The 22,495-nt window shown below is 42.3% G+C and overlaps 2 protein-coding genes and 1 long non-coding RNA gene across 5 annotated transcripts in view; 2 read left to right on the top strand and 1 right to left on the bottom strand.

The window, feature by feature from the left end:
* Positions 1-5,627, bottom strand: part of LOC306921050 — a 34,188-nt gene extending 28,561 nt beyond the window's left edge. The window contains exon 1 of the long non-coding RNA XR_013789732.1: positions 5,508-5,627. This is a non-coding gene — a long non-coding RNA (uncharacterized lncRNA). The remainder of the gene's footprint in view (positions 1-5,507) is intronic.
* Positions 1-8,795, top strand: part of LOC306921047 (hexokinase-1-like) — a 32,999-nt gene extending 24,204 nt beyond the window's left edge. Inside the window, exons 11-20 of one of the 2 annotated variants that reach the window (XM_079498120.1) lie at positions 278-582; positions 1,031-1,179; positions 1,592-1,711; positions 2,037-2,132; positions 2,695-2,706; positions 3,389-3,488; positions 3,921-4,104; positions 4,408-4,563; positions 5,606-5,839; positions 7,540-8,795. In XM_079498120.1, the coding sequence (XP_079354246.1) occupies positions 278-582; positions 1,031-1,179; positions 1,592-1,711; positions 2,037-2,132; positions 2,695-2,706; positions 3,389-3,488; positions 3,921-4,104; positions 4,408-4,563; positions 5,606-5,839; positions 7,540-7,699 (1,516 nt within the window). In that variant the 3' untranslated portion in view covers positions 7,700-8,795. The remainder of the gene's footprint in view (positions 1-277; positions 583-1,030; positions 1,180-1,591; positions 1,712-2,036; positions 2,133-2,694; positions 2,707-3,388; positions 3,489-3,920; positions 4,105-4,407; positions 4,564-5,605; positions 5,840-7,539) is intronic. The other variant, XM_079498121.1, reaches the window with a different exon arrangement.
* Positions 8,796-9,327: 532 nt separating this feature from the next.
* Positions 9,328-21,966, top strand: zbtb45 (zinc finger and BTB domain containing 45). 2 transcript variants are annotated; one of them, XM_079498123.1, is made up of 7 exons: positions 9,328-9,470; positions 10,332-11,689; positions 12,057-12,188; positions 14,136-14,276; positions 17,170-17,455; positions 17,661-18,008; positions 21,917-21,966. In XM_079498123.1, the coding sequence occupies exons 2-7, from the start codon at positions 10,649-10,651 to the stop codon at positions 21,943-21,945; spliced, it is 1,977 nt and encodes a 658-aa protein (XP_079354249.1). In that variant the 5' UTR covers positions 9,328-9,470; positions 10,332-10,648; the 3' UTR covers positions 21,946-21,966. The 2 variants fall into 2 exon arrangements, with proteins under 2 accessions (XP_079354249.1, XP_079354248.1); XM_079498122.1 differs by lacking the exon at positions 21,917-21,966 and having other exon boundaries at positions 17,661-21,321.
* Positions 21,967-22,495: the final 529 nt, after the last annotated feature.

Genomic DNA, 22,495 nt, shown 5'->3' with positions numbered 1-22,495 from the left:
ACACAGACACACGCACGTTTGCACACAAGAGTGAGAGACGTCTATTCCCCGACACACGTTACGCTAATTTTACGTCCTAACTATTACTCAAAGTATAATTTCAACACCATAGATTTCACTGTGTAGTTTATGAATGGAACAGGCGAGTCGTCTGGTATTCCTGCGGATGACAGCGCATTGTAAAGGCAAACCGCAGCAATTGTGTATTGACTACATGGTCCTTAATAAATGTCCGATGATTCAGACTCAAAACCAACCAAATCTCCATCCTCAACAGATATGCCCGGCGTCTCCACAAGACCGTGAGGCGCTTGGTGCCAGAATCTGATGTACGCTTCCTGCTGTCAGAGAGTGGGAGCGCCAAAGGGGCTGCCATGGTGACAGCAGTGGCATATCGTTTGAACGACCAGGCTCGCCAGATTCAACAGACCCTGGACAAGTTCCGACTGACCAAGGATCAGTTGTTAGAGGTGAAGAAAAGGATGAAGACGGAGATCGAGAGGGGGCTGGGGAAGGATACGCACGCGGAAGCCACGGTCAAAATGTTGCCTACCTACGTCCGAAGTACACCCGATGGATCAGGTGATGAAAAGGGGTTTCCTGTCTTTTCCACAGTGAAGGTCCCTGAGCAAACTTTTAACAAATGATTCATAAAATGTATATTGCTGACAAAAACAACGAAACAAGCAATCCAGATATGAATGTGAATATGCCGGTCACTGCCACGCGAAAGATGTTCGAAACAGTTACTTTTCATTGGTTGAATATTTATAAAACCCACACACAGCTTAAGGCATATTCAATCATAGTCCAGTTTTCGGTGAAGAGGTGACCACCGAAACTATGGTTAGTAAAAACAGCGAGATGTGTTGTGTGAGCAGTGACCACCGTGGCATGATGTCATCTTGTCGTTTTCGGTGGTCACCTCTTCACCGAAAACTGGACGGAGTTACAAGGTTTCTTCCAACCAGCAACGATATACTCCCTATGTACAATTTATCTGACCAACAAAACTTTCCTTGTGTCACAGAGAATGGTGATTTCCTTGCTCTGGATCTGGGAGGGACAAACTTCCGTGTTCTTCTTGTAAAGATCCGCAGCGGAAAGAAGCGAACGGTAGAGATGCATAACAAAATCTATGCCATTCCCATTGAAGTCATGCAGGGAACAGGAGAGGAGGTAATTAAATGTCACTCTCTTAAGTTTGGACCTACTTGTACAGTACTCCATTTTATAGATAACATGACAGTATGTTTCTGATTATTGTTGCAACTTTCAGCTGCAGTGCTATAGATTTTTAAAGATTAGATCGGGGTTACAGTTCTATTCCTACATTTTTCGCGAATAGCGTCATGAACGTGTTCAAAAAATGCATGCAGTATGCACATTTAGAATGGGTAGCAACAATTGGAACGGAAGAGGTGACATGCACTACCCTTAGTTTGAACTATACATTATCCATAATTAAATAATGTAACTACTCCATTTGATTCCTCCAGCACAGCTGATGACGGTTACAGCACACGTGATGTAATACTTTTGTTCTCTTGTTACTGAAATAACTTAAGAAAGCTGTCGCTGTGTCTCTCAGCTCTTTGACCACATAGTGTTCTGCATCTCTGACTTCCTGGACTACATGGGCATGAAGAGTGCACGTCTGCCCCTGGGATTCACCTTCTCTTTCCCGTGTCACCAGAAAAGCCTTGATGCAGTAAGATTTAAGTTTCTATACGTTTCTAAACTGTTCCCAAACATTCTCGAAGCAGACAAGCAGTGGTACCTCAGGTTTGGTCAGGGAGCTCCAACTATCGTAGCTGGCACCAGTTAATCGAACTAGACAATTTAACCAAATACAAAAAGTAATCGTGTGATTGTGATGCCTTGTTTTGGAAAAGAAAATCAAACCGCTTTTTTAATTCATCAAAAGCGTTAATCAAATTACTTATGAGTAAGTAACATCATTAGCGTTATTTATATGATTGATATAATTATCATCATTATCTATCATTGACTAAATAGTGTTTTACAATCTACAGGGTATTCTTGTAAACTGGACCAAAGGCTTCAAAGCCACTGACTGTGAGGGTGAGGATGTGGTGGATCTTCTACGAGAGGGAATCAAGAGGAAAGAGGTAACAACAGGGTGTTTATTCAACACTAAACTGCATCATTAGCAACAGCATAACTAACAGCTGTTATTATCCTCTAATCATTACCGACACGATACATTGCATTTCATTACACCCTGACCCTGTAAACTGACGAAGCACTTGATTTACGGTAAAGTGCAGTAATGCACCTCTTGAAGTATTGGGCTTCACATATTATTCTAGTAGCATATGATTATAAATGCAGGCTATAGGTGTAGATGAATACAGGGCAAGCTATTTCCAAGGTTAGCCCTGGCCAGACTTTAAAGACTTAGCCCCTATACTAAGTTGCTTGTCAAAAGTAAAATAGCAAAAATAGTCTTGTAGGCTTGTAGATATACAGTTTTCAGCTAATGTTAGCCTATTATGACATGCCCAGAATAGGGGCTCTATTGTGAACAACTGATCTGTCGATCTGTCCCTCATCATAAAAGAAATCTTGATCTGTCATGAATCTCTTGTTTCTTGTTCTACCCGAGCGGTTCACCCAATTCATAATCAAGCCATCATTATTCCATTTCAATATTTGATTTTACCCTTTTAGATCGACGATCCAGTAAGTATTAAGTGAATTTCTGTTTAAGCTAAAGGTAAAGCAAAGTCGAAATGCGATGTGTGGATCATTGTAATAGCATGTGATAACTTCAGGAGAATTGCCTATGTCGAGTGTGATTGGTGTGTTGCATTAGTACCGGTACAAGTATTTGAGTTAGTGAAATGATTACTTTGTTGCCTATTGTGAAAAAGGTTTGAGTGAATTGCAATTTGCTTGCTGTAAAAGCTTACCATATCTGACTAACCATTCTCCAACTAAACGAGTCATCTAATTCCATTTTTGTCCACCATTCTTTCATTCATTATTCAATAACTATTTCAATTAATAATCAGATGTTTAACATTTGTGTTCAAATATTGGAGAATTCTTTTAGGCGAAAACCTTTCAAAGAATAAAAATAAAATGTAATAAAAACTTAACAGTAGAATTAACAGTTAACATCTGACATTGTGTATACTGCAAAATTCAACTAACTAACTTCATCATCAATTCTAACCATATAATTAAGATAAACTTCTGATAACTCAAACACCCACAAAACAAAAATGACATATTCACTGCATTGAAATTTAACCTATTATATCATAATGCACAATTGGAAGGTGAGAGACGATCAAACACCAACCTGGGTTTACACTTTAGCCTAGAACTAAGTCACCTCAAGTGCTGTTTCTGTCAACAGGAGTTTGAGCTGGACGTGGTGGCCATAGTGAATGACACAGTGGGGACAATGATGACCTGTGCCTATGAGGAACCCACTTGTGAGGTGGGGCTTATCGCAGGTATGCTCGTCACTGCTTCTGGACAGTATTAATTATTTTCAATGTGGCATCCCTATACTGGGCATGTCACTGTGGGAAAATAATCTACATTTTGTTTAAAAAATTGTCAAAATAGCAGATCTACGAGTCTCTAGATCGGCTATTTTCACTATCTGTCATATATGAATGTGCTGTAAAGTAAGTAGCCTTGCAGAGCCATGTGGCCCATAGGGCAGGAGCCCATCTCCTGTTTCTGTAGCGTGAGACAGCTTGATGTACAAGTACGTACACTCCCTGGACATGATGTACAAGTACATCCCCTGGACATGATGTGCAATCAAACATGACAAAAACAAGTTTGATTGTTGCCGTGGTGTAGACTGCAACAGCAACATTTATAACACCAATGTAACTATGTAGTTTCTGATACCATGTGTTGTAATGTACTCTCAGGGACTGGCAGCAATGCGTGTTACATGGAGGAGTTGAGAAACATAGAGACAGTGGAAGGAAACGAGGGCCGCATGTGTGTCAACATGGAGTGGGGGGCATTTGGTGATAACGGCTGCCTGGATGACATCAGGACCGAGTATGACCGTTCGGTGGATGAAAACTCGCTCAACGAAGGCAAACAAAGGTAAAGGGAAATCTCGCTGCTGTTTGAAATTGTATTGTTCTCTAATTGCCATATCGTAGCAGTCCAGTAGTTCTGCATGAGGGCGTACATTTACAAAAAACTAAATTAAATTTGGAGAGGAAAGTTTCTTGTCTTTGCAGACACAAATCCATAAAGCTAAGCAATCAAATGTTCCAATTAGAGCAAATTATTAGTCACAAATATTAATTCCATCCAACGTTTTTAACAACTACGGATTATGAATTCTTGCAAAATATACCTCACTTTTTCTGTGAATCAGACTTTTCTCTTTCCTATGTTTAGGTATGAGAAGATGTGCAGTGGTATGTACCTGGGAGAGATCGTCAGGAACGTTCTGATTGACTTTACCAAGCGTGGTTTCCTGTTCCGCGGGCAGATATCTGAGACACTTAAGACCAGGGGCATCTTTGAGACCAAGTTCTTGTCTCAGATAGAGAGGTGAGAGATACAATTCACACTGCACCATCACCATTCAAGAATATGCTGCTATTGCAAAACAGTAGTAAATCAACCAGTTTAATCACTTCCAACCTGGCATCCCTATTTTGGACATCTCATTATGGGGGGAAAAAAAGTTAAACCTTTTAAAAAAATCTTTATTCTCAAAAATATATTTTATGCTTCATAAAATTCGTACATTACACAAATAAATGGGCAAAAAATAATTTTGCGCAACATCATTGTGTGATGAACTATAAACTAGGGCAGCCGAGTTGGTAGAGAAGGTCAGCCGCCCATCTAAGTATTGAATTGTGCATGAGATGCTAGGCTGAGTTTGTAGTCAAGGCAGCGGCAGCTAAACACATTTATAATGGGTGTTTTGGATGTAGGTGTGCCCACCCAGAGCCAAGGGTATGCCAATGTTGCTGCATGTGCATGTACATTCACACACCTGAATGTAAACATGCACATTATTGTATTAACTGCAGCTGTGTTGCTTACATCACGGTGTACTATACGCAGTATAAGGTAGCCTCGGTCCCAGGCTCACTTAACTGCGAAAAAGAAGAGCCTGGTCACAACCTAAGGCAGATAAGCTATCGAAAGGCGGCACTTCCGCCGTGTAACCCCCCCCCCCCCGGAAGTTAACGTTTTTTGACCAATCGCAGCGTTGTGTTCCCGAAAATGTATTCCCGCTGAAATGATCATTGGGTGGGGACTAGTAAACACAGCAGCACCGCGTGACGTAGTTATCTTACACGCAACACTTCCGCCACTTCCGCTGATAGTCTTTTCAGCGTAGGTCTTGGCCAGGGTGAGTATAAGGTCAGTTTTATGCAGCCTGCCAAGTAGAGTAAGACAGATATCAGTTTGGCCATTATTTGACTTTGACAGATTTGGCATCGGTCGGGTTCTAGTTAAACAAGAATGTGAATGTCTACCTTAGCCTCTTGGACAGCTGTGGGGTTTGCGGTGATCCTCATACTGTCGTTATCTGAACTTTGGACACGCTCTCTCTCTCTCTCTCTATCCTCCACAGCGACCGTCTGGCCCTGCTTCAGGTCAGGGCTATCTTGCAGCAGCTTGGCTTAGACAGCACATGTGACGACAGTATTATCGTCAAGGAGGTGTGTGGTACTGTATCCCACCGTGCAGCACAGATCTGTGGAGCCGGAATGGCTGCAGTAGTGGACAAGATCCGTGAGAACAGAGGACTAGACCATCTGGACATCACCGTGGGTGTAGACGGCACTCTCTACAAACTCCACCCGCAGTAAGTGACTGAAAGAGGGAAACAGAAGAGCTTCAGAAGAGTGACATGACATGATGACACAGGCCTACACACCATTTTTACATTTCAAGCTATGCTGAGGGTAGGGGATCACATTTCGAATTTGATTAAACACAATACAACCTTTTTTTCAACCTTATCTTTGTGTCTTTATCGGTAGTAGTAATAATAAATGCATCAACTAAGTCCTTCAGTTACACAGAGTCAGTCAAAAATTACAGACATTCTTCCCTCTGCCATTAGGGGCAAAAGCAAAGCAAAGTTCTTTGTTTACCCAGGGTGAATGGACTAAGCTCGAGATGCTTGTTTACAGCCAGACCCTGCTCATAGAACATTTCATGGTAGGGGTTCAATGCCTTGCTCAAGGGCACTTCAGCGGTGGTAATTTTAACGTGCCGGTCCGGGGATTCGAACTGGCGACCTTCCGATAACAAGACCACTCCGCAAACCGTTCGGCCTTGAGAAATTCTCAAGAAGAACCAAGCCTTCCTATGTAAAGACGGTGTCATGTTCAGAAATCCCTGCTTGGCACTCAGCATCAATGGGTTGGATAGGGGGGTTAATCAACTACCGTAATCAAATGATTCCCGAGCGCGGCACGGCTGCGGCTCACCGCTCCAAGAGATGGGTCAAATGCTGAGAACAAATTTCACTGCTGTAACGTGTGACAAATCGTACAACTTTGACTTTTTGAGCTGGCATTTTATAATCAAAACATTCCTGTGTCAGTCGACACGTAATGTCCCAAATTGACTAAACACTCAGTGGGGTATTACTTAGTAACAAGAGTATAAGTAGAGAAACAATGATTATATGCTATAGTAATAAATCTACACTGCTCAAAAGAATCTAGGGAACAATGTTTGAACCTTGAATTTTGTGCAGTTTTTGTTGCACTGTGCACTGCTCACAAAAACTGCAAAATAAATAAACAAACAAATAAATAATTAAGGGATGAAAGGGTTCCCTTTATTTCTTTGAGCAGTATAGATTATCAACTGCATTTATCGTTGCCGGAGGTTATATAGCACAGGGCCAAGCTGTAGTGTTATCAGTAGCAAATCTGTCTCTGTGTTTTATAACTCCCCAATTAAGGCTTACAGATGAGATAAAAATATAAGAGACTAAAAGTCTGGCCCGACCATCTGCACTTGGACTGACTAGGTTAGCATAACATTAACTATTAATAGATACAGTCATAAGCCTGTCTCCAGTAATACGTATTTATCACTGTAACTACAATGCTACATTGTCAGAGGAGCCGAACAAAAATATCCTTTAATCTTTTTGTAACAGTACACAAGACTTAAAGAATCTTGAAATATGTAATCAATCTACAGTGAATCGACACTCGTGAAACAGCTCTCTGTTTATGATACTACTGGGTCTATGTGATGTCATGATGACAAGACTATATTATTAATAGTTAAGTATTATACATATCTAATATAAAGTGTATTGATTATATATCCGTCTGTGTTTGATAAGTTCAGTTGGGAACTGTAGCAGTAGTGGCTGAAAGCCTCTGCCTGATGAAAAAAAGCCTAATATCTCACCCAACCAAGGGGGAATTCCCTTTAGGCTAGTGGTCAAAATGTTGACTTTTCACGTGGGACACTCAAGTTCGAATCCCGAAGTTACACCATCCCAATCACATTTTTCTGTTCCCTACTTCCTCACAGCTTCTCTGGAATATTCCACCAGACAGTGAAGGACCTGGCCCCCAAATGTGACGTCACGTTCCTACTATCGGAGGACGGCAGTGGCAAGGGGGCCGCCCTCATCACTGCCGTTGGCTGTCGCCAGAGAGAGCAGGAGGCCCAGCAGGCCCAGCAACACTGAGGCAACACTCCACCCAAAATGAGCTGCTTGCTCCACACCTCGCCACCTTTAACACCACCTCTCTCCATGTCCCATTGGCAGCCGTGACTCCATCTCTGCTCCACCTGCTGGCCCCTTCCTCCACCACGCCAGAGAGAGAGACTATACGCATAGGGAATTAAATTTAAATGTCTAAATATTTATTTATACCGCAACGGAAGGTTTATTATTTCCACGTTTGTACATTTTCCTCGGTAGCCTGTTGTCAGTAATCTGATACGGATCTCAACTCCTTACAGTAGGTGTGCAATATTTGTGTTGCTAATTTTATTTTTATATGGAGGCAAATATAGAAATTTGTATTTATATAGGCCACACTTTAAATCCCAGACGTCATTACAGTATTTGCACCGCAAACAAAATCCCTCTACTTTTTATATGTGGGCTAGAATACCAGTTTAAGTGAAACTGCTGAATGAACTTGCTTTTTTGCCGTTACTGTAACAGCTTTTTTGCCGCTCCAGAAGGGCTCCCTGCATAGGGTTGAATGCAAGAGTCACGGCTGTTAAAACAAACCCTCATTTTATGTACCAAACAAACACTCACGTTATACTAGGCTACTAATCCTTTTGTCCACGTTACTCATATATTAAAGTGTTTCACCTGCACCATACCGTTTTCATGAAGAGTTGAAAGGGTTTGAATGAGCCACAGTGTTATAGCTTATCTTGTTACATTTTGTGAACTATTATAGGTGTTGTGTTGAAGATCACCTCTGAGCATTGTAAGCCACAAAGAATAAAATGTTCATTGGGCTCCAAGAAAAGTGGATACCAAGAACGCTTGTGTGTGTATTTGTGTGGCTGAGTGACATGTTTGTCCTATTGTCTTTTGACCTGTAGCTTTCAATGTCCCAAGTTGTATGGAGACTGACTGCATGCCTTATTACATTGACACAAATTGGGAGTTCTGGATCATTTCTCTCTCTCTCTCGCTCTCTCTTGCTCACGCTCTCTCTCTCTCTCTCTCTCTCATTTATTTTGTACATCAATACAGATCTGTGCTAAAACAGTGAAAAGTGAATTCATTAAATTATATTTTGTTGTGCAGTATAAAATCCTGTGGTCTATTTTTTTCTTGGACTCAAGAACCAGGGACAGTCCTAACAATAGGGGGGGGAAAGGAAAAAAATAAAATAACCTTACAGACAACATATTGATTGAAGGATTGATTGATTACATTAGGCGAAATGTAAACAGCACGTGGTTTAAGACTAAAAGGCTAAAAGGATAAACACAAAAAAAGTCCTGGTGACTTGTTTCCATTGTGGCCCTATACTATGCATTCAATTCATGATATGACAATTAACTGCAAGCTGCTACACATTTTAGGTACATTTGGGATTGGGAAAAGGGGAATAACATAATTACCTAATTTCTTTTTACATTGCAATCCAATGCAGTTGCAGACTTAAAATACAGAGCACAACATCAAAGCCTTTAGAAAAATGCAATGCTTGCAAGAATGCAAGACCACGAACAGCTGTAACTAACAGCATGGTGTTAATGGCGTTGTATGTGAACTACACACACATAGATCTGACATTCTGCAAGTCTGCAAGCCACCACTGCTCTGTCTGTACACACACACTCACACACTGACTGCAGCAGCACAAATTGGAGGGATACGCCTGAACGTTATACGCTACTTGCTCATGTCATTTCTTTGTTTACAATGCATGCACACCAATGTCTGGAGGTAAAAAGCACCGCATTGTCGCTGCACGTTGCAGGTATGTATTCTGGCTTTACACGGATGCAATGACAATGTTAACTGTACGATAGTTGTGGGTCGAAGGCGCTGTGCAAAAAAGGGTGTTAGCTCGTTAGCTGACAGGCTAACTTCGCTAGTTCTTGCCTTTGGCTACGTGCTAGCATTGCATTGGAGCGTGGAGGATAGCTTTAGATATCAGGCAGCGTGTATATTTTGCAAGTTAGGTTAGCAGACTCTGAAGTTGATGTCATTGTGCTTTGCAATCAAAGTTCATGTTCATGTCCCCCACATTGCTGTGTATGCATGACATGGTTATTTTTTGTGTGGCATTACGTGGACAATGTGTGCGGGAGTGGAAGTGGCTAATGTCAACATCTAAGCTAACGTTAGCTAGTCAGTGTTTTTTTTTAACCTGTTGGGTTGGTTAGCTACGACTACGAGAGCTAACGTTACGTTAGCCAGTTAGCAGTCCATATATCGAACTGCCATTTGCATTTGTAACAGAAAAAGAACGTTAGTACAGTTTGTGTTGTCAGTGCTGCTCACCGTACGTCCCTTTTGCTGTACTCACAGCGCGACCGGACACTTAAGGTTACTCTGTCCACAAATAAACAATAAACCCTGACACCTGGACCTAATGCCCGGCACGTGCTGTCATTTAGTCAGGGCGGGTGTTCCACAGGAGTGATTGATTGATTGATTGATTGATTGATTTGATTTGATTTGATTGAGAGAGACAGTTGGTTGGTTCTTTAACTACCCAATTGCTATTTCTAAAACTGCACAATTAAGGAAAATATTTGTGCAAAAATAATTACATTACACATTAATGAAGGTATATATTTTGCACTTTAATGTGGTTTATCTTGTAATTTTTCAGCCGGGTTGTGCTAAGCGTGTGAAGCCCGGTGGTGAAGGAGAGCCGTAGAAGAGCAACCGCCTCTTGCAGCTCAACAAAAGGAAGGAAGTTACTTGGACCTCTCCACCCCCCATAGTCTTTGAAAACTTCACAAACACACAGATGACTGCTTGAGCAGCACAAGCGGCCCCACCGTGGCCCATGAGCTATTCCCGTTCCTCTCCCTATCCTCCTCGTCCCTCAAGCTGACGCAGAACCCCAGGCACCTGCCCCCCCTCCCCCACCCCCACCCCCACTCCCACTCCCACCCCCACCCCGGCAGCGCCCCGCCGCATGCCATGGCCACCGGTGGCACGGAGACCATGCATTACATTCACCTGCACAACTCCAGCCAGTCGGTGTTGGAGGCACTGCGCACACAGCGGCGTGAGGGCCTCTTCTGCGACGTGACGGTGCGCATCCACGACGCCTCGCTGCGAGCGCACGCGTGCGTGCTGGCGGCCGGCAGCCCGTTCTTCCAGGACAAGCTCCTGCTGGGACACTCTGAGATCTCGGTGCCGCCGCTGGTGCCTGCCGAGACGGTGAAGCAGCTGGTGGACTTCATGTACAGCGGCTCCCTGGTGGTGCTGCAGTCGCAGGCCCTGTGCATCCTCACCGCCGCCAGCATCCTGCAGATCAAGACGGTCATCGACGAGTGCACCCAGATCATCTCTCAGAGGAAGGCGGCGGGCGGGGCGGCGGCAGCAGCGGCCGCCGCCGCCGCTGCCGCCGGGGGGGCGATGCTGGGTGGAGTGCTCCCCAAGCAGGAGGAGCGTGGAGGGGTCAAAGGGCGGGAAGGCGGCGGAGGAAGCTGTGCTGGTGGCGGTTACCCTAACTTCTCCAACTTCATAGCGGACTGCGGGGCTAGCAACAATATGGGCGGCGGGCTGGGGGGCACTGGCGTCAGCGAGAGCGGCCCTGGACACCTGGATCAGGCTAACCCCGTGGGCTTGATGGCGCTTGGGGACATGGGGCCCGGCACCATGTGCAGCGGTGTCGGGCTGGCTGCCGGGGCCGGCTCGGTCCTCATGAAGCAGAACACCAGCTGCACGCAAGACGTCAGGTACAAGCTGCGGGACCTGCTGGCGCAGACGGCCAACGGCGCCAGTACCAGCAGCACGGGGAACCTCTCCACAGGGTGCAGCTCTGGAGTGGGCAGTGTTGACAGCATCGGCAGGGACAGCCTTCGCGGCAACGCCACCGACCTCTCGGATGACCTGGTGGGGATGGAGCGGTACAGCGAGGAGGAGGACATGGATGGAAGAGAGCGGGGAAGAGACGGAGACCGAGACAGGGGGGCGGGACATAGCCGCAAGCAGAGGCAGCCACTCAGGCTCCAGGTAGGGGGATAAGGGGAAGAGTTGCCATGGTTACAGCTTTCAGGCATGCAGAGCTGCAACGGTTTGCTTTTCTTTCTTTTTCTGCTTTCCCTTTTCCCTCACTGCATTGGCGTATATCACTGAAATGTTTCTGCACTTTATCACAACTGAAGAGAGGCTGTCGTGTAAACTACTTCTCCTCTAGTTGACATGCTATGGCCTTCCGCGTACCTGCTGTGGGTGATTAAGCTAATTAACATCCGGGTGAAGAACTCGTTGCTCTCTTCTTTGCTAAATCACTCTTCTGAAATTTGTAGTCGCGTTAACATGTGCACTTTTCTTTTCTCCTTTCGTAATTTTTTGTATTAATTTTGACGTTTCTTCTTAGGTCCTAGGAGGAGAGGGAGTGGTGGTGAAAGATGAAGGGGTGCAGGACGGAGATGGGACCGTCTACGCTTTGGACGGGAGACGAGATGGAGAGCAGGAAGGCTCCCAGGAATCCATGGCAAGCTTTGGACAGGTGGGCCAAATCAGAGCTGCAGTTTTGTGTTGCAGGTGCACTGCAGCTATGAGTGCCTGTGTGTGTGTGAGAAAGGGGGGGCGGGGGGCTCACTGGAAAATGTGTTAGATAATCATAGAATTAAGTTGTGTCGATTTAACCACTTAAGCCCTGTGTACTTTGTTGTACTACGAATAGCGAAAATAACTGATGTACTGTCAAGCTCACGTGTTGCAACTTATGCAAATTGTTTTAATTATTCGTGAACAATAATTAATTACATGCTCAAAATAGGGATGCCACGCCAGATTGAAAGTGGTTAAATAATTGAAGGGTTTGTTTAGATTTCTAAATAATGTTCAATTATTTAGATTTTTGTCAGTTTGTCTGTTTTTGAAACATTTAAGCATTGCGTGTCAATTGATATGTAGTCTTTTGGGAGTAAATCTTTAAAATTAATGATCAATTTAGACAGAATTGCAGTAGCTCAAAAGTTGGCAGGGAGGAGGAATTGTCAAGCAAGCATATATGCTGCAGCGTTTTGTGTCTGAAGTGAAGACTGTACAAGGAATATCTCCCTGGAATATCTAAAAAAAGGATTCTGCCTTGTCTACCAATTCTCTCCAAGGCACTGCATAGCATGTCACTGCAAAGGGAGTCATCCACTAAGTATAAATGTAGATTTGTCATTGTTTTCATGCATGGCTCACCACTTTATTGTCAGGCAAGGCAAACCACTTTATTGTCAATTAGACTATATTGCAAGATTTGAACTAGGGGCTTTGTTCTGTTACACAGAAGCAATTCAGGGCAGGCAATTGGGTAAAGTTCTCATAGACCTATGTAAACTTTATTTTCCAGTTGCTGCAGTTTAGTTAAAGAGCCTTTTATACTGGTTGGGAGATGTCTTTGCAGTGCACATTGGCATGTGGGGTGTTAACGTATTGTCAGTCAAATGCTGTTAAATTTAGACTGTAGCTGTTTTTCCTGCTCTCACAGTCACTTGTGAAGATAACAAGCCGTCATTCAGAGTCCGTTGCTATTTGAATAGTCCTAGCTGACTTGTTAGTAGTTAATAGTGACAGGAAAATGAATTTGCAAATCCAGCATTCTCTATGATGGATTTAAAAAAAAAAAGTGTTCCTGATTGCAAAAATGTTTCTTGTTTCCATTTGAGAGCAAAGATTTACACAGCGGAATCCTGCATTTATTTCCACTGAGTGTTAAAAATTGAGCTACGGTATAGATATATTCCTGCAGACAGTTCTCGACTATCTGCACAGAAATCCTGTCAGATAATGTACAGTTGGTGTGTGCCCTTGACAGCAATGTAGCTGGACTGGTTGGACCACACTACCAATAAATCTTTCTCTCTCGTAGAGTATACACTGTGCTATTACGGCAGCAGTTGATTTTAAAGGTGCATTCTTGTGAAATGTGAGGGATATGAAATATTTACCCAGGATCCAGCTGAAAGCATCACCTGCATTTGCTTGTTACCCGAGACCGCCTGAATTCTGAGATTCCTTTCCTGAATTAATGTCAAACAGTACTAGTGGTTCTTCTGTCTCATGTTTGACTAGTTGCAGTGCTTAAGTGTTAATATATTTGAATTTACCTAATGTAACGACAGACTAATGGCATCCACCCCAGTAACAACAAGACGAAAGGCATCCACCTTTTCAACAGACTAATGGCATCCACCCCAGCAACAACAGATGAATGGCATCCACACATAGTAAGAATAGACTAATAGCATCCACCCCAGTAACAACAGACAAATGGCATCCACAATAGTAGCAACAGACTAATAGCATCCACCCCAGTAACAAAGTAGTAATGGCATCCAACCCCACAAATTATCCCTGCTTCACATGAGAGTACACTTGAGAGTTCCTCAGTCGCTTGAATTGTGAAATTCAAACCAATATGTGAAGGGTTTTCTTTTCTCCATTGTGTGTATTGTAGGATTTCTATGATGAGCAGGGGGTGTTTTCTGAGAGCTTCTGGCCGCAGAGTGAGCCTACTCAGACCATGTCGTTCAACCCCAGAGGGAGAGTCAACAAGCCCCTGACTCCTCCTCCCTCCACGCAGTCCATCAACAACCAGGTAGGCGCTCCAATTCACTGTCAAATCTTGAGTGTTAATTTAACTCTCAAGAGTTAACAAATGGAACCACATGGACCTGTACGTGTCTTATTTGGTTCCATCCTTATATACATGATACTGTACTACGATATCACATTTTTACTTTGATCCACCAGTGATGTGTTTTCATTGGAGGGAAAAAAAAGAGTTGGCAACAAACTACATTTTATACATGCATGCATTCAACATGAATACATTAAGTAATGCAAGCAATGCTTGCATCGCAGCGCAATGCGTCTGCAACTTAATGAGGTGTAAGTAATGGATTCTTTCATTTGTGGCCTTCCCCCACTGTTTAACTCCAGAAATAGCTTAGAAAAACTTATCTGTGTGTGTGTGTGTGTGTGTGTGTGTGTGTGTGTGTGTGTGTGTGTGTGTGTGTGTGTGTGTGTGTGTGTGTGTGTGTGTGTGTGTGTGTGTGTGTGTGTGTGTGTGTGTGTGTGTGTGTGTGTGTGTGTGTGTGTGTGTGTGTGTGTGTGTGTGTGTGTGTGTGTGTGTGTGTGTGTGTGTGTGTGGTACCACACCAAGTACTCAAGAATTTCAAGTACTCGATCCAATTTTACCCTCTAAATTACGCAGAAAGCTGGTGACGCCTTGAGAGTTTGATGACGCTTAGTCTACACCCCAAGATTTCCGCCAGGATGCATGTTCTAATAATACTGTCTAACAACATAACTTCAAACTGTTTCTTTCTCTATGTATAACTCTGTCTCTCTGTCCCTCTCTCTCTCTCCGTATCTCGCTCGGTCATTCTCCTTCTCTCGGTGTGTGTGTGTGTGTGTGTGTGTGTGTGGGGGGGGGGGGGGGGTGAATTGAATTGCATTGATGTTAGCCTGACTGATATCATTGACATCACTCATAAAGATCAGCAGCAGGTAATAAATGGAACATCAAATGATATACATTTGTCTTATTGGCAAGTGTTGTGAAATAACCGGGACAAGATTACAACAGTAATGTCAATACTACAGTATATCCCCAGAGTCACTTAAGTGCTCATGTAATTGTTGAAATGCTGTAGGTGGTAGCCTACTATGGCGCTCATAACCTCAGACCCCAAACATAAGTAATAAGAAGTTCCACCAAAGCCACAAGGCTGTATGAGAAAATGAAGCCATACCAATGAATTGGCACAGAAGACCTATCAGCATGGTATTACTTTAATTATACTATTATAGCAGGCCACAACAATAGTGAATTAAATAATATTACCAAGCCCCATATCGCATAAGCTCAGATAATGAGTGTGTGCATGCATGACTGCCTGGTTTTTGACTAGTGTAAATGTGAAATCTGTGAATGAGCACAGGTGAGATGTCTATACTTCACTGACTTCTATTGTACAGTTGGGTGCCACCGATATTGTCCCTTATCATTTGACCCATTTAGGCCTGACCTCAAAATTTAAAAAAATCCTTCTAAATCCTCCAGTTTTCTGAAATAAATATTTTCACGACTTTTCAAAAATAGCAGACCTACAAGCTCATAGCGCGCCACTCGGTGGCGCGCTATGAGCTTGTAGATCTGCTATTTTTCAATAGCTAAATTATAACATAGTTTAAAACACCAAAAGGGGTTCCCGCCCAAAATGGGTTAACTGTCCTTTTGCGCAGATCACGCAAACCTCAGCAAAAAGAAAAGGACAATATCGATGGCCTCCAACTGTACATAGATCTAGGCAATAGGCAGGTATCCATCCATGTGCATTAGGGCTGCATCATGATGAGAAAACACTTCTATTGTACATAGATCTAGGCAAAAGGCAGGTATCCATCCATGTGCATTAGGGCTGCATCATGATGAGAAAACATTTATATTGTGATGATGAATCAATATAACAATCAATCAATATGATATCGTGATTGATTATGGCGATCAGAGATAAATTTGCAAGCAAGCAGCTTTGGAAAGCACCTAGTTAAAGACAGCAGAAATTCGTAAAACAATGAAAGAAATATTGCAGAAAAATACTGGAAAAAATAAAACAGAATGTATAGATGAATTCATCTATAGAGTTTATCTCATCTATTCTGCGTACCTCCCAAGTTCATATACTGTCTAATAGGGAGATTGGAGTTCAAAAGTCTGATTGCCTGGGGAAAGAAACTGTTTCGCATCCTTTCCGTGTCATTGTGTGTGTCATTTTCCCAATGGCAGTAGGGGGACTGACAACAGGCTGTGAGAGGGGTGGGTGGTATCCTTGATGATGTGTCCTTGCTCCCTCGTGCATATTTCACGACAATAGACAATTTATAAATTGAATAATTTGATTATATGGAAGCAAGTGGGGAAATAACGGTGCAGGGTCCAACGTTAAGTTTCTTTTCCTACTTGCCCTACAAGTAGTACTTCCAAACTACTTCAAACTACTTCCAAACTTGGTTGCATTGTTAGAGGGTTACAACAAGTTAGCTAGATAACTTGTGTGTGAGTGAGAGACAGAGACCAGCCACTAATAGTGGCAGCGTGCAACTAATGGGAGAAATTTAGAATGAAAACAAAATGAAACAACATCAACAGTGGTACGTGCCTGACCGCCGACCGGGCAGGTCTAGACAGGTTTTAATTGCCCACATTTGACTTCTTTTTTTTTTTTACTTGCCCCAGGGCATTCGGGCACCAGTAAACGTCCGACCCAGCCATGTTCTAAGCAAAGCTGAGTGAAACCTATTTTTCAACTCTCTGCGACCAGATAAAAGGCTGATACAATACCTCGTCACGCTGTTGGCATTTCTAGCATACCCGTAAAATACACTGGGCTTGCATTGAAAACATTCAAAACATGCTCAGGGGGAAAAACAGCGTTGGATGAGATGAGAATGAGAATTTAGGCGTCTCTTCTGTTTTCTCCCAGCTGCTTTTCCAATACCCGGTGAGCCAGTCGCAGCCAGCTCCATTCTTCGTGGGTGGGCCCATGGGAGGAATGGACAGCATGGCCGGTGCAGAGCCCAGTCAACAACAACAGCAGCAGGCTCCGCCCCCAGCACCTATGACACCTGCCCCGGCCCCCTCCACTTCTTCCTGTTCCGCAGGCCCCTCTCCTTCATCCCAGGGATCTGAGACCTCATTTGACTGCACACACTGTGGCAAATCATTACGTTCCAGGAAGAACTACAGCAAGCACATGTTCATCCACTCCGGTAAGTTGTCTTGGTTTACTATGTTTTGTTAACCTATGTCTTACCATTTTCAGCATCCTCTGGTGTACGAGTGACGGGAGTGACATGCATACATGACAGCTTCATGGCAGTAGATGCATCACACGGCCCAACGAGGCAAGCATTGAGGGTGTTTTCTGCTTTTGGTTTGTGTGCGTGCTCACTTGTGTCTGTGTCTTTCCTCCAGGCCAAAAACCTCACCAATGCTCCATCTGTTGGCGCTCCTTTTCCCTGCGTGACTACCTCCTGAAGCACATGGTGGTGCACACTGGTGTCAGGGCCTTCCAGTGCTCCGTGTGCGGCAAGCGCTTCACCCAGAAAAGCTCGCTCAACGTGCACATGCGCACACACCGTGCCGAACGCACGTTCCAGTGCACGGTGTGCCACCGGGCCTTCACCCACCGCACCCTGCTGGAGCGCCATGCCCTGCAACATGCCCATCACACGCCCCAGGGCCAGGCTCAGGGGCAGGGGCGAGGCTCTGGTATGACCTCGCCTCCCAAGCACAGCCCCCCAGCTCTGGGAGGGCCCTCAGGTATGGCTGGCACGGGTGGCATGGGCAATATGGCCAACATGCCCAACCATGGGGCTTCCTCCACCTAGAAAGAGATTAGTGTTCCTGAATCCTTAGCTTCACTCCCCCTCCTGACCCCTGTCCCCCTTTCGTTGATCCTTTGTGTTGATGTTAAAAACATTTGACCAGCCCCTACATTATGGTGGGAATGAAATGCGCATTTCCTGCTACTTTTGCCCCTTTCAAAGAGGGTTCCCAGTCCCATACAGGTCTGGAATAGTATAAAGGTATTAATGAGAATTTCGAGGTCTTAAAAATGCTACACATGTAATGTTGTGGTTGTAAACCTAGTGTCATTTCTCATATTGTGATATTGTTTTTGTCAACAATAATTTCCAGTAACGCGGTGATTTGGTGCTGCTTGGTTAGTTGATGATGCTCCGCCACTATAGGCTCACATCATGATGATCATTGATCCAAAGTTATTTTAGTAAATCAAGAAATTTACGTCCTTAAAATCCAGATATTCTTTTAATTTTAGCATTCAAATGCACCACAAAGAGTCAACAAGTTTCGGAAAGAGGGTCAGATTGGTATTGATTCAGAGTTTGTCGGTGGAGATTTTATTTGATTTCAACAAAGGTTATCTTTTTTTTTTTTAATGGGGGGGAGGTGGCTCATTTATGCTCAACGTTAAGTACAGACATGGACGGCGCCTTCCATACGCAATCATTTCAGCTGTATTTGTCATGTTTTCTGAAATCTTACGGAATACAGTATGTACAAAACGGAGCACGCCGTAAATGGCTTGAATCTAGTTGAAGTGAGACGTGACATACTTTTAATTAAATGGCAGCACCTTTTGAGAAGAGGTTGCACGAGTTAGTAAGAACTTTTAAACATATATATCTATGATGTCAGTTCGCCTGCATGGGCACAGGGAAAACATTTATTACAGAACAGCTCTTTCTTTAGGTACTGTAAATTATTAGGACCTCCTTGATGTCGTCATTTTTTTCGTCGAAAACCTTTGACTCTGCCCTCTAGTATTGCTTAACATCCATGACAACGTAAAGGATTCATTGAAGTCATGGTAACATTGTTTGGAACTGACATTTATTTTCATACAGTATGTAAACGGAGCATAAATGAGCCTTTTAGGTGAAAGAAATCAGAAGGGGGTTGGGATCATTTCAGTTGTAGTTCAGTTCTATTTCATTCAAAATATAAACTACAGTTTACATATGCATCTCCATTTTCAATCATCTCCATAATATAGATTGAATATAAGAACATTTTTCATCAAAAGATTTGCAGCTTTTGAGAAATGAAGAAAAAAAAAATAACCCATTTCATTTGAATTGAATGTGAATTGCCTCAACAGTGAATCTGGGAATGAACAAGGATTACAGAAGTTTGTTGATAGTTGAGATGATGATTTAAAAGTAATCTAGCAAAGCTAGAATACTTGACCACAAGTGAGTGAGGGTGAGGAGAGTAGGAATCCAGATGCACAAGAGAGTGAATGAAATTCACCATCGAGTGTCAGACAGCTTTGTAAGGTTTTCGATAGGCACCACCGCACAGCCTAGGATCATATACCTCGAACCAGAATGAGTCCACAATGGCTCTAAGGACACTATAGTTTGAAATGTTTTGGGCATTTCAGCATGTTTTACACAACACACACACCTACAATTACCTCGGTGGTCCAAAGACAGGCATTATGCTTTACATAAGCTACATCAAGAAGAAACAGTGAAATCTAAAGATATTATAGATCAGTTTACTTTTTAAAAATCCTTTCTAAAGAACATAAATGTAAAATTTCCTGTACATCGTTACGCTAGCTTTGTTAATCTGTTGCTCGTCTGTGATTCTTCGATGCAAAAATAAGAAAAAGGAAGAAGGAAAAAAAAATAACGTTTGAAAGAACTTTAAAACTTAAAGAGCCATTAAAACTATGTTCAACTAGATTGAATAATGATGACAAATCAATGATTTCTATCAGGATTTAAGAGTGTATGCGTTTGGTTGTATTTTATCTTTCAGGGCTCTTGTCGCTGAATGGGAATGATATGTTGCAAAGGGAGATAAGCCTTTCTGGCAACAGTGAAAAGTCTAATAAAGTTTTTTTATGATTTTAGTCAAACTAAATAAAAAAGTACAATCACCCCTTAAAGTTTTGACTTAAAGTCAAAACTGTGATAATGTTGGTTATCACATTAATATTTATTACAATTTGATCGCTATGCACAATTACGTTTGCACATCATGTTGACTTAGACCTAGATGTTGTTCGCCCCAATGATATTTGGCCTAAAATGTTTGTTTTGTCTTGTTTCACACCTAAAAGGTGATCCTAGAAACTTTACTGCTTTTTGCTTTATCTTTATGTTCAGGAAACCACAATGTCAAATTTGAAAAAGAGCTTTCCATTTGGAATTAATACATGAATAAATAAATTCATAAATTGGCACTGTATTAAAGACAACCTTAATACTTTTAATAATATATCCCTTTGGTAAATATTTATAAAATGAGTGGATTCAACAGAATAAGTTTCTGTCTGGTCCTCACTATAAATAATTACATGAAATTCCCCTGTTGAAATTAGGAAAAACTGCTTGTTTACAATGACCAGCCTAAGCAATGTGTTGCGTTGCCTTGGTTTGTAAGATTGTAACCTATTTTGCATACTGTATATGATGTGCTTGGCAGCGTTACAGATGCAAGTGAAAAAATAAATAAAGAAATGTAAGAACCGTTACGATTTTTAATAGATTACTGCTAAGTTATAAACACAAATGTTTTTGTGAAACCCACAAGGTTTTTTAAGCTTTTTGGAAGTTATATTTACCTCATTTGCTAAATGCCAACACCATGCTATGGCCTACCTTTGTAAATGGGCAGTATTGTACTGTTTCAGAGATTTTATCTATCCTCAGCTATTGAAATGGTTTTGATGCATTTTGTCTGAGGCGGACCCTTGTACAGTACTGTAATATGTGTGCTTAAGCCATGTCAGCGCATTGTAATGTACTGTGTTATGCCTTTTTTTTAAGGAGGGAATATGATAATTCCCTCTTTTTCTGTTTCTTTTCTACATTAATATTTGTTTAACAGAGGTGAACTATGTCATAAGAAAGTCATTTTATAAAAGCACTTGTAATCATATACCACATCATTTATGTATAAAAAACTGAAGGCATGATTTAACTTTTTATGAAAACTTAGATGTCGTACTTCATTGACTTAATTGAATTTTAAAACAAGTGATTTTAAAAAATGTTTCAAAGATTTTTCCTCCAAATAAAGTCTCCTACGGCTTAAAGCCAGTTTGTTATCTGATTTTTCCCACCCCAACACATACAAAAAATACATTTGTGTTTCTTCAGTGGTTCTTTTGGGTGGTTGAGGTCTTAAACTTTAAGACTTAAAGACTAGCATTGCTGATCTCAAAGCCCCTGTGGTTAAAGAATCAAGAACGTTCTACTGGTTCTTCAGTTTCATTTATAGGCACCTCTAATAGTGCTACAGTACAGGTACAGGTGGTTTTGCACAATGTTTGTGCAGTGAATTGGATATTTTCGATAAAAAACCTCTTTTTGCAAAAATAATAATTGAAAAGTGTCCCATTTTTTATTTTTTAAATAATTTGTCTTGTCCAAGTACTCAAAAATAGGAATGCAATGGTTAATGTGGTTACATTTACAAGGCTTTTTTCCCTCAAATGAAAAGGTTTTCTATGAACATTTATACACACCAACAATATCTTTATTTGGTTGGTTGGTTCCCCATTACTAAAATAAGGGGGGGGGGAAGAAAGATAGAAACTAGAAAGGAAAAGAAAAAGTATTATATAGACAATATAAAAGCTTCCTTTCCTGAAAGAACCCATAGAAAATCTTTTTTCTCTCCTGTTTCAGACTTTGAAGGTCTGGCTGGTAGTGGCTGAACTCTGGCCAGAAGGCATCTGTTACTCAGCAACATCTGTTCCTGTTAAGCCCAATTTATACTTCGTCGTGCGGCGGTGTAACGTGCTCGGAAATTGCAAGACCTACAAGCTCAAACCAGGTTGCGGATGTGACACGTTGTGAGCTTGTAGATCTGCAATTTTCCAGCGCGTGACACCGTCGTGCGACAGAGCATAAATTAGGCTTCACTCTCTCTCCCAGCATGCCGGGGGACACATAGCTTCTCCCAAGGGTGGCCCTTTGTGTGTCCCATTGTCAATTCCATCATTGTCTGCCGAGGTCTGTTCCCATGATGCTGTGGGGTTATAAAAGCTCTATAGAGGCCAACTCATACTCCTGATGATTTACAGTAATTTATCTCTGCCTATGCCATAATTGTGTTTTAAAATGTAACCGTAAATTTCAATAAAATTGTCACAAAACTTGTTTTCTAAGATGGCTATTGAGCAGTAAAACTGGCCTATATAATAGTGAACGGACAGAAAAGCCCCAGCCACTGGGTTACATTATAAGAACAACTTCTCTTGGGAT

The sequence above is a fragment of the Electrona antarctica genome (assembly GCF_951216825.1).
Source record: "Electrona antarctica genome assembly, chromosome: 4".
In the NCBI taxonomy this organism is placed as follows: domain Eukaryota; kingdom Metazoa; phylum Chordata; class Actinopteri; order Myctophiformes; family Myctophidae; genus Electrona; species Electrona antarctica.
The sequence above is the reverse complement of the archived record's forward strand: the minus strand, read 5'-3'. Positions and strand labels throughout refer to the sequence as shown.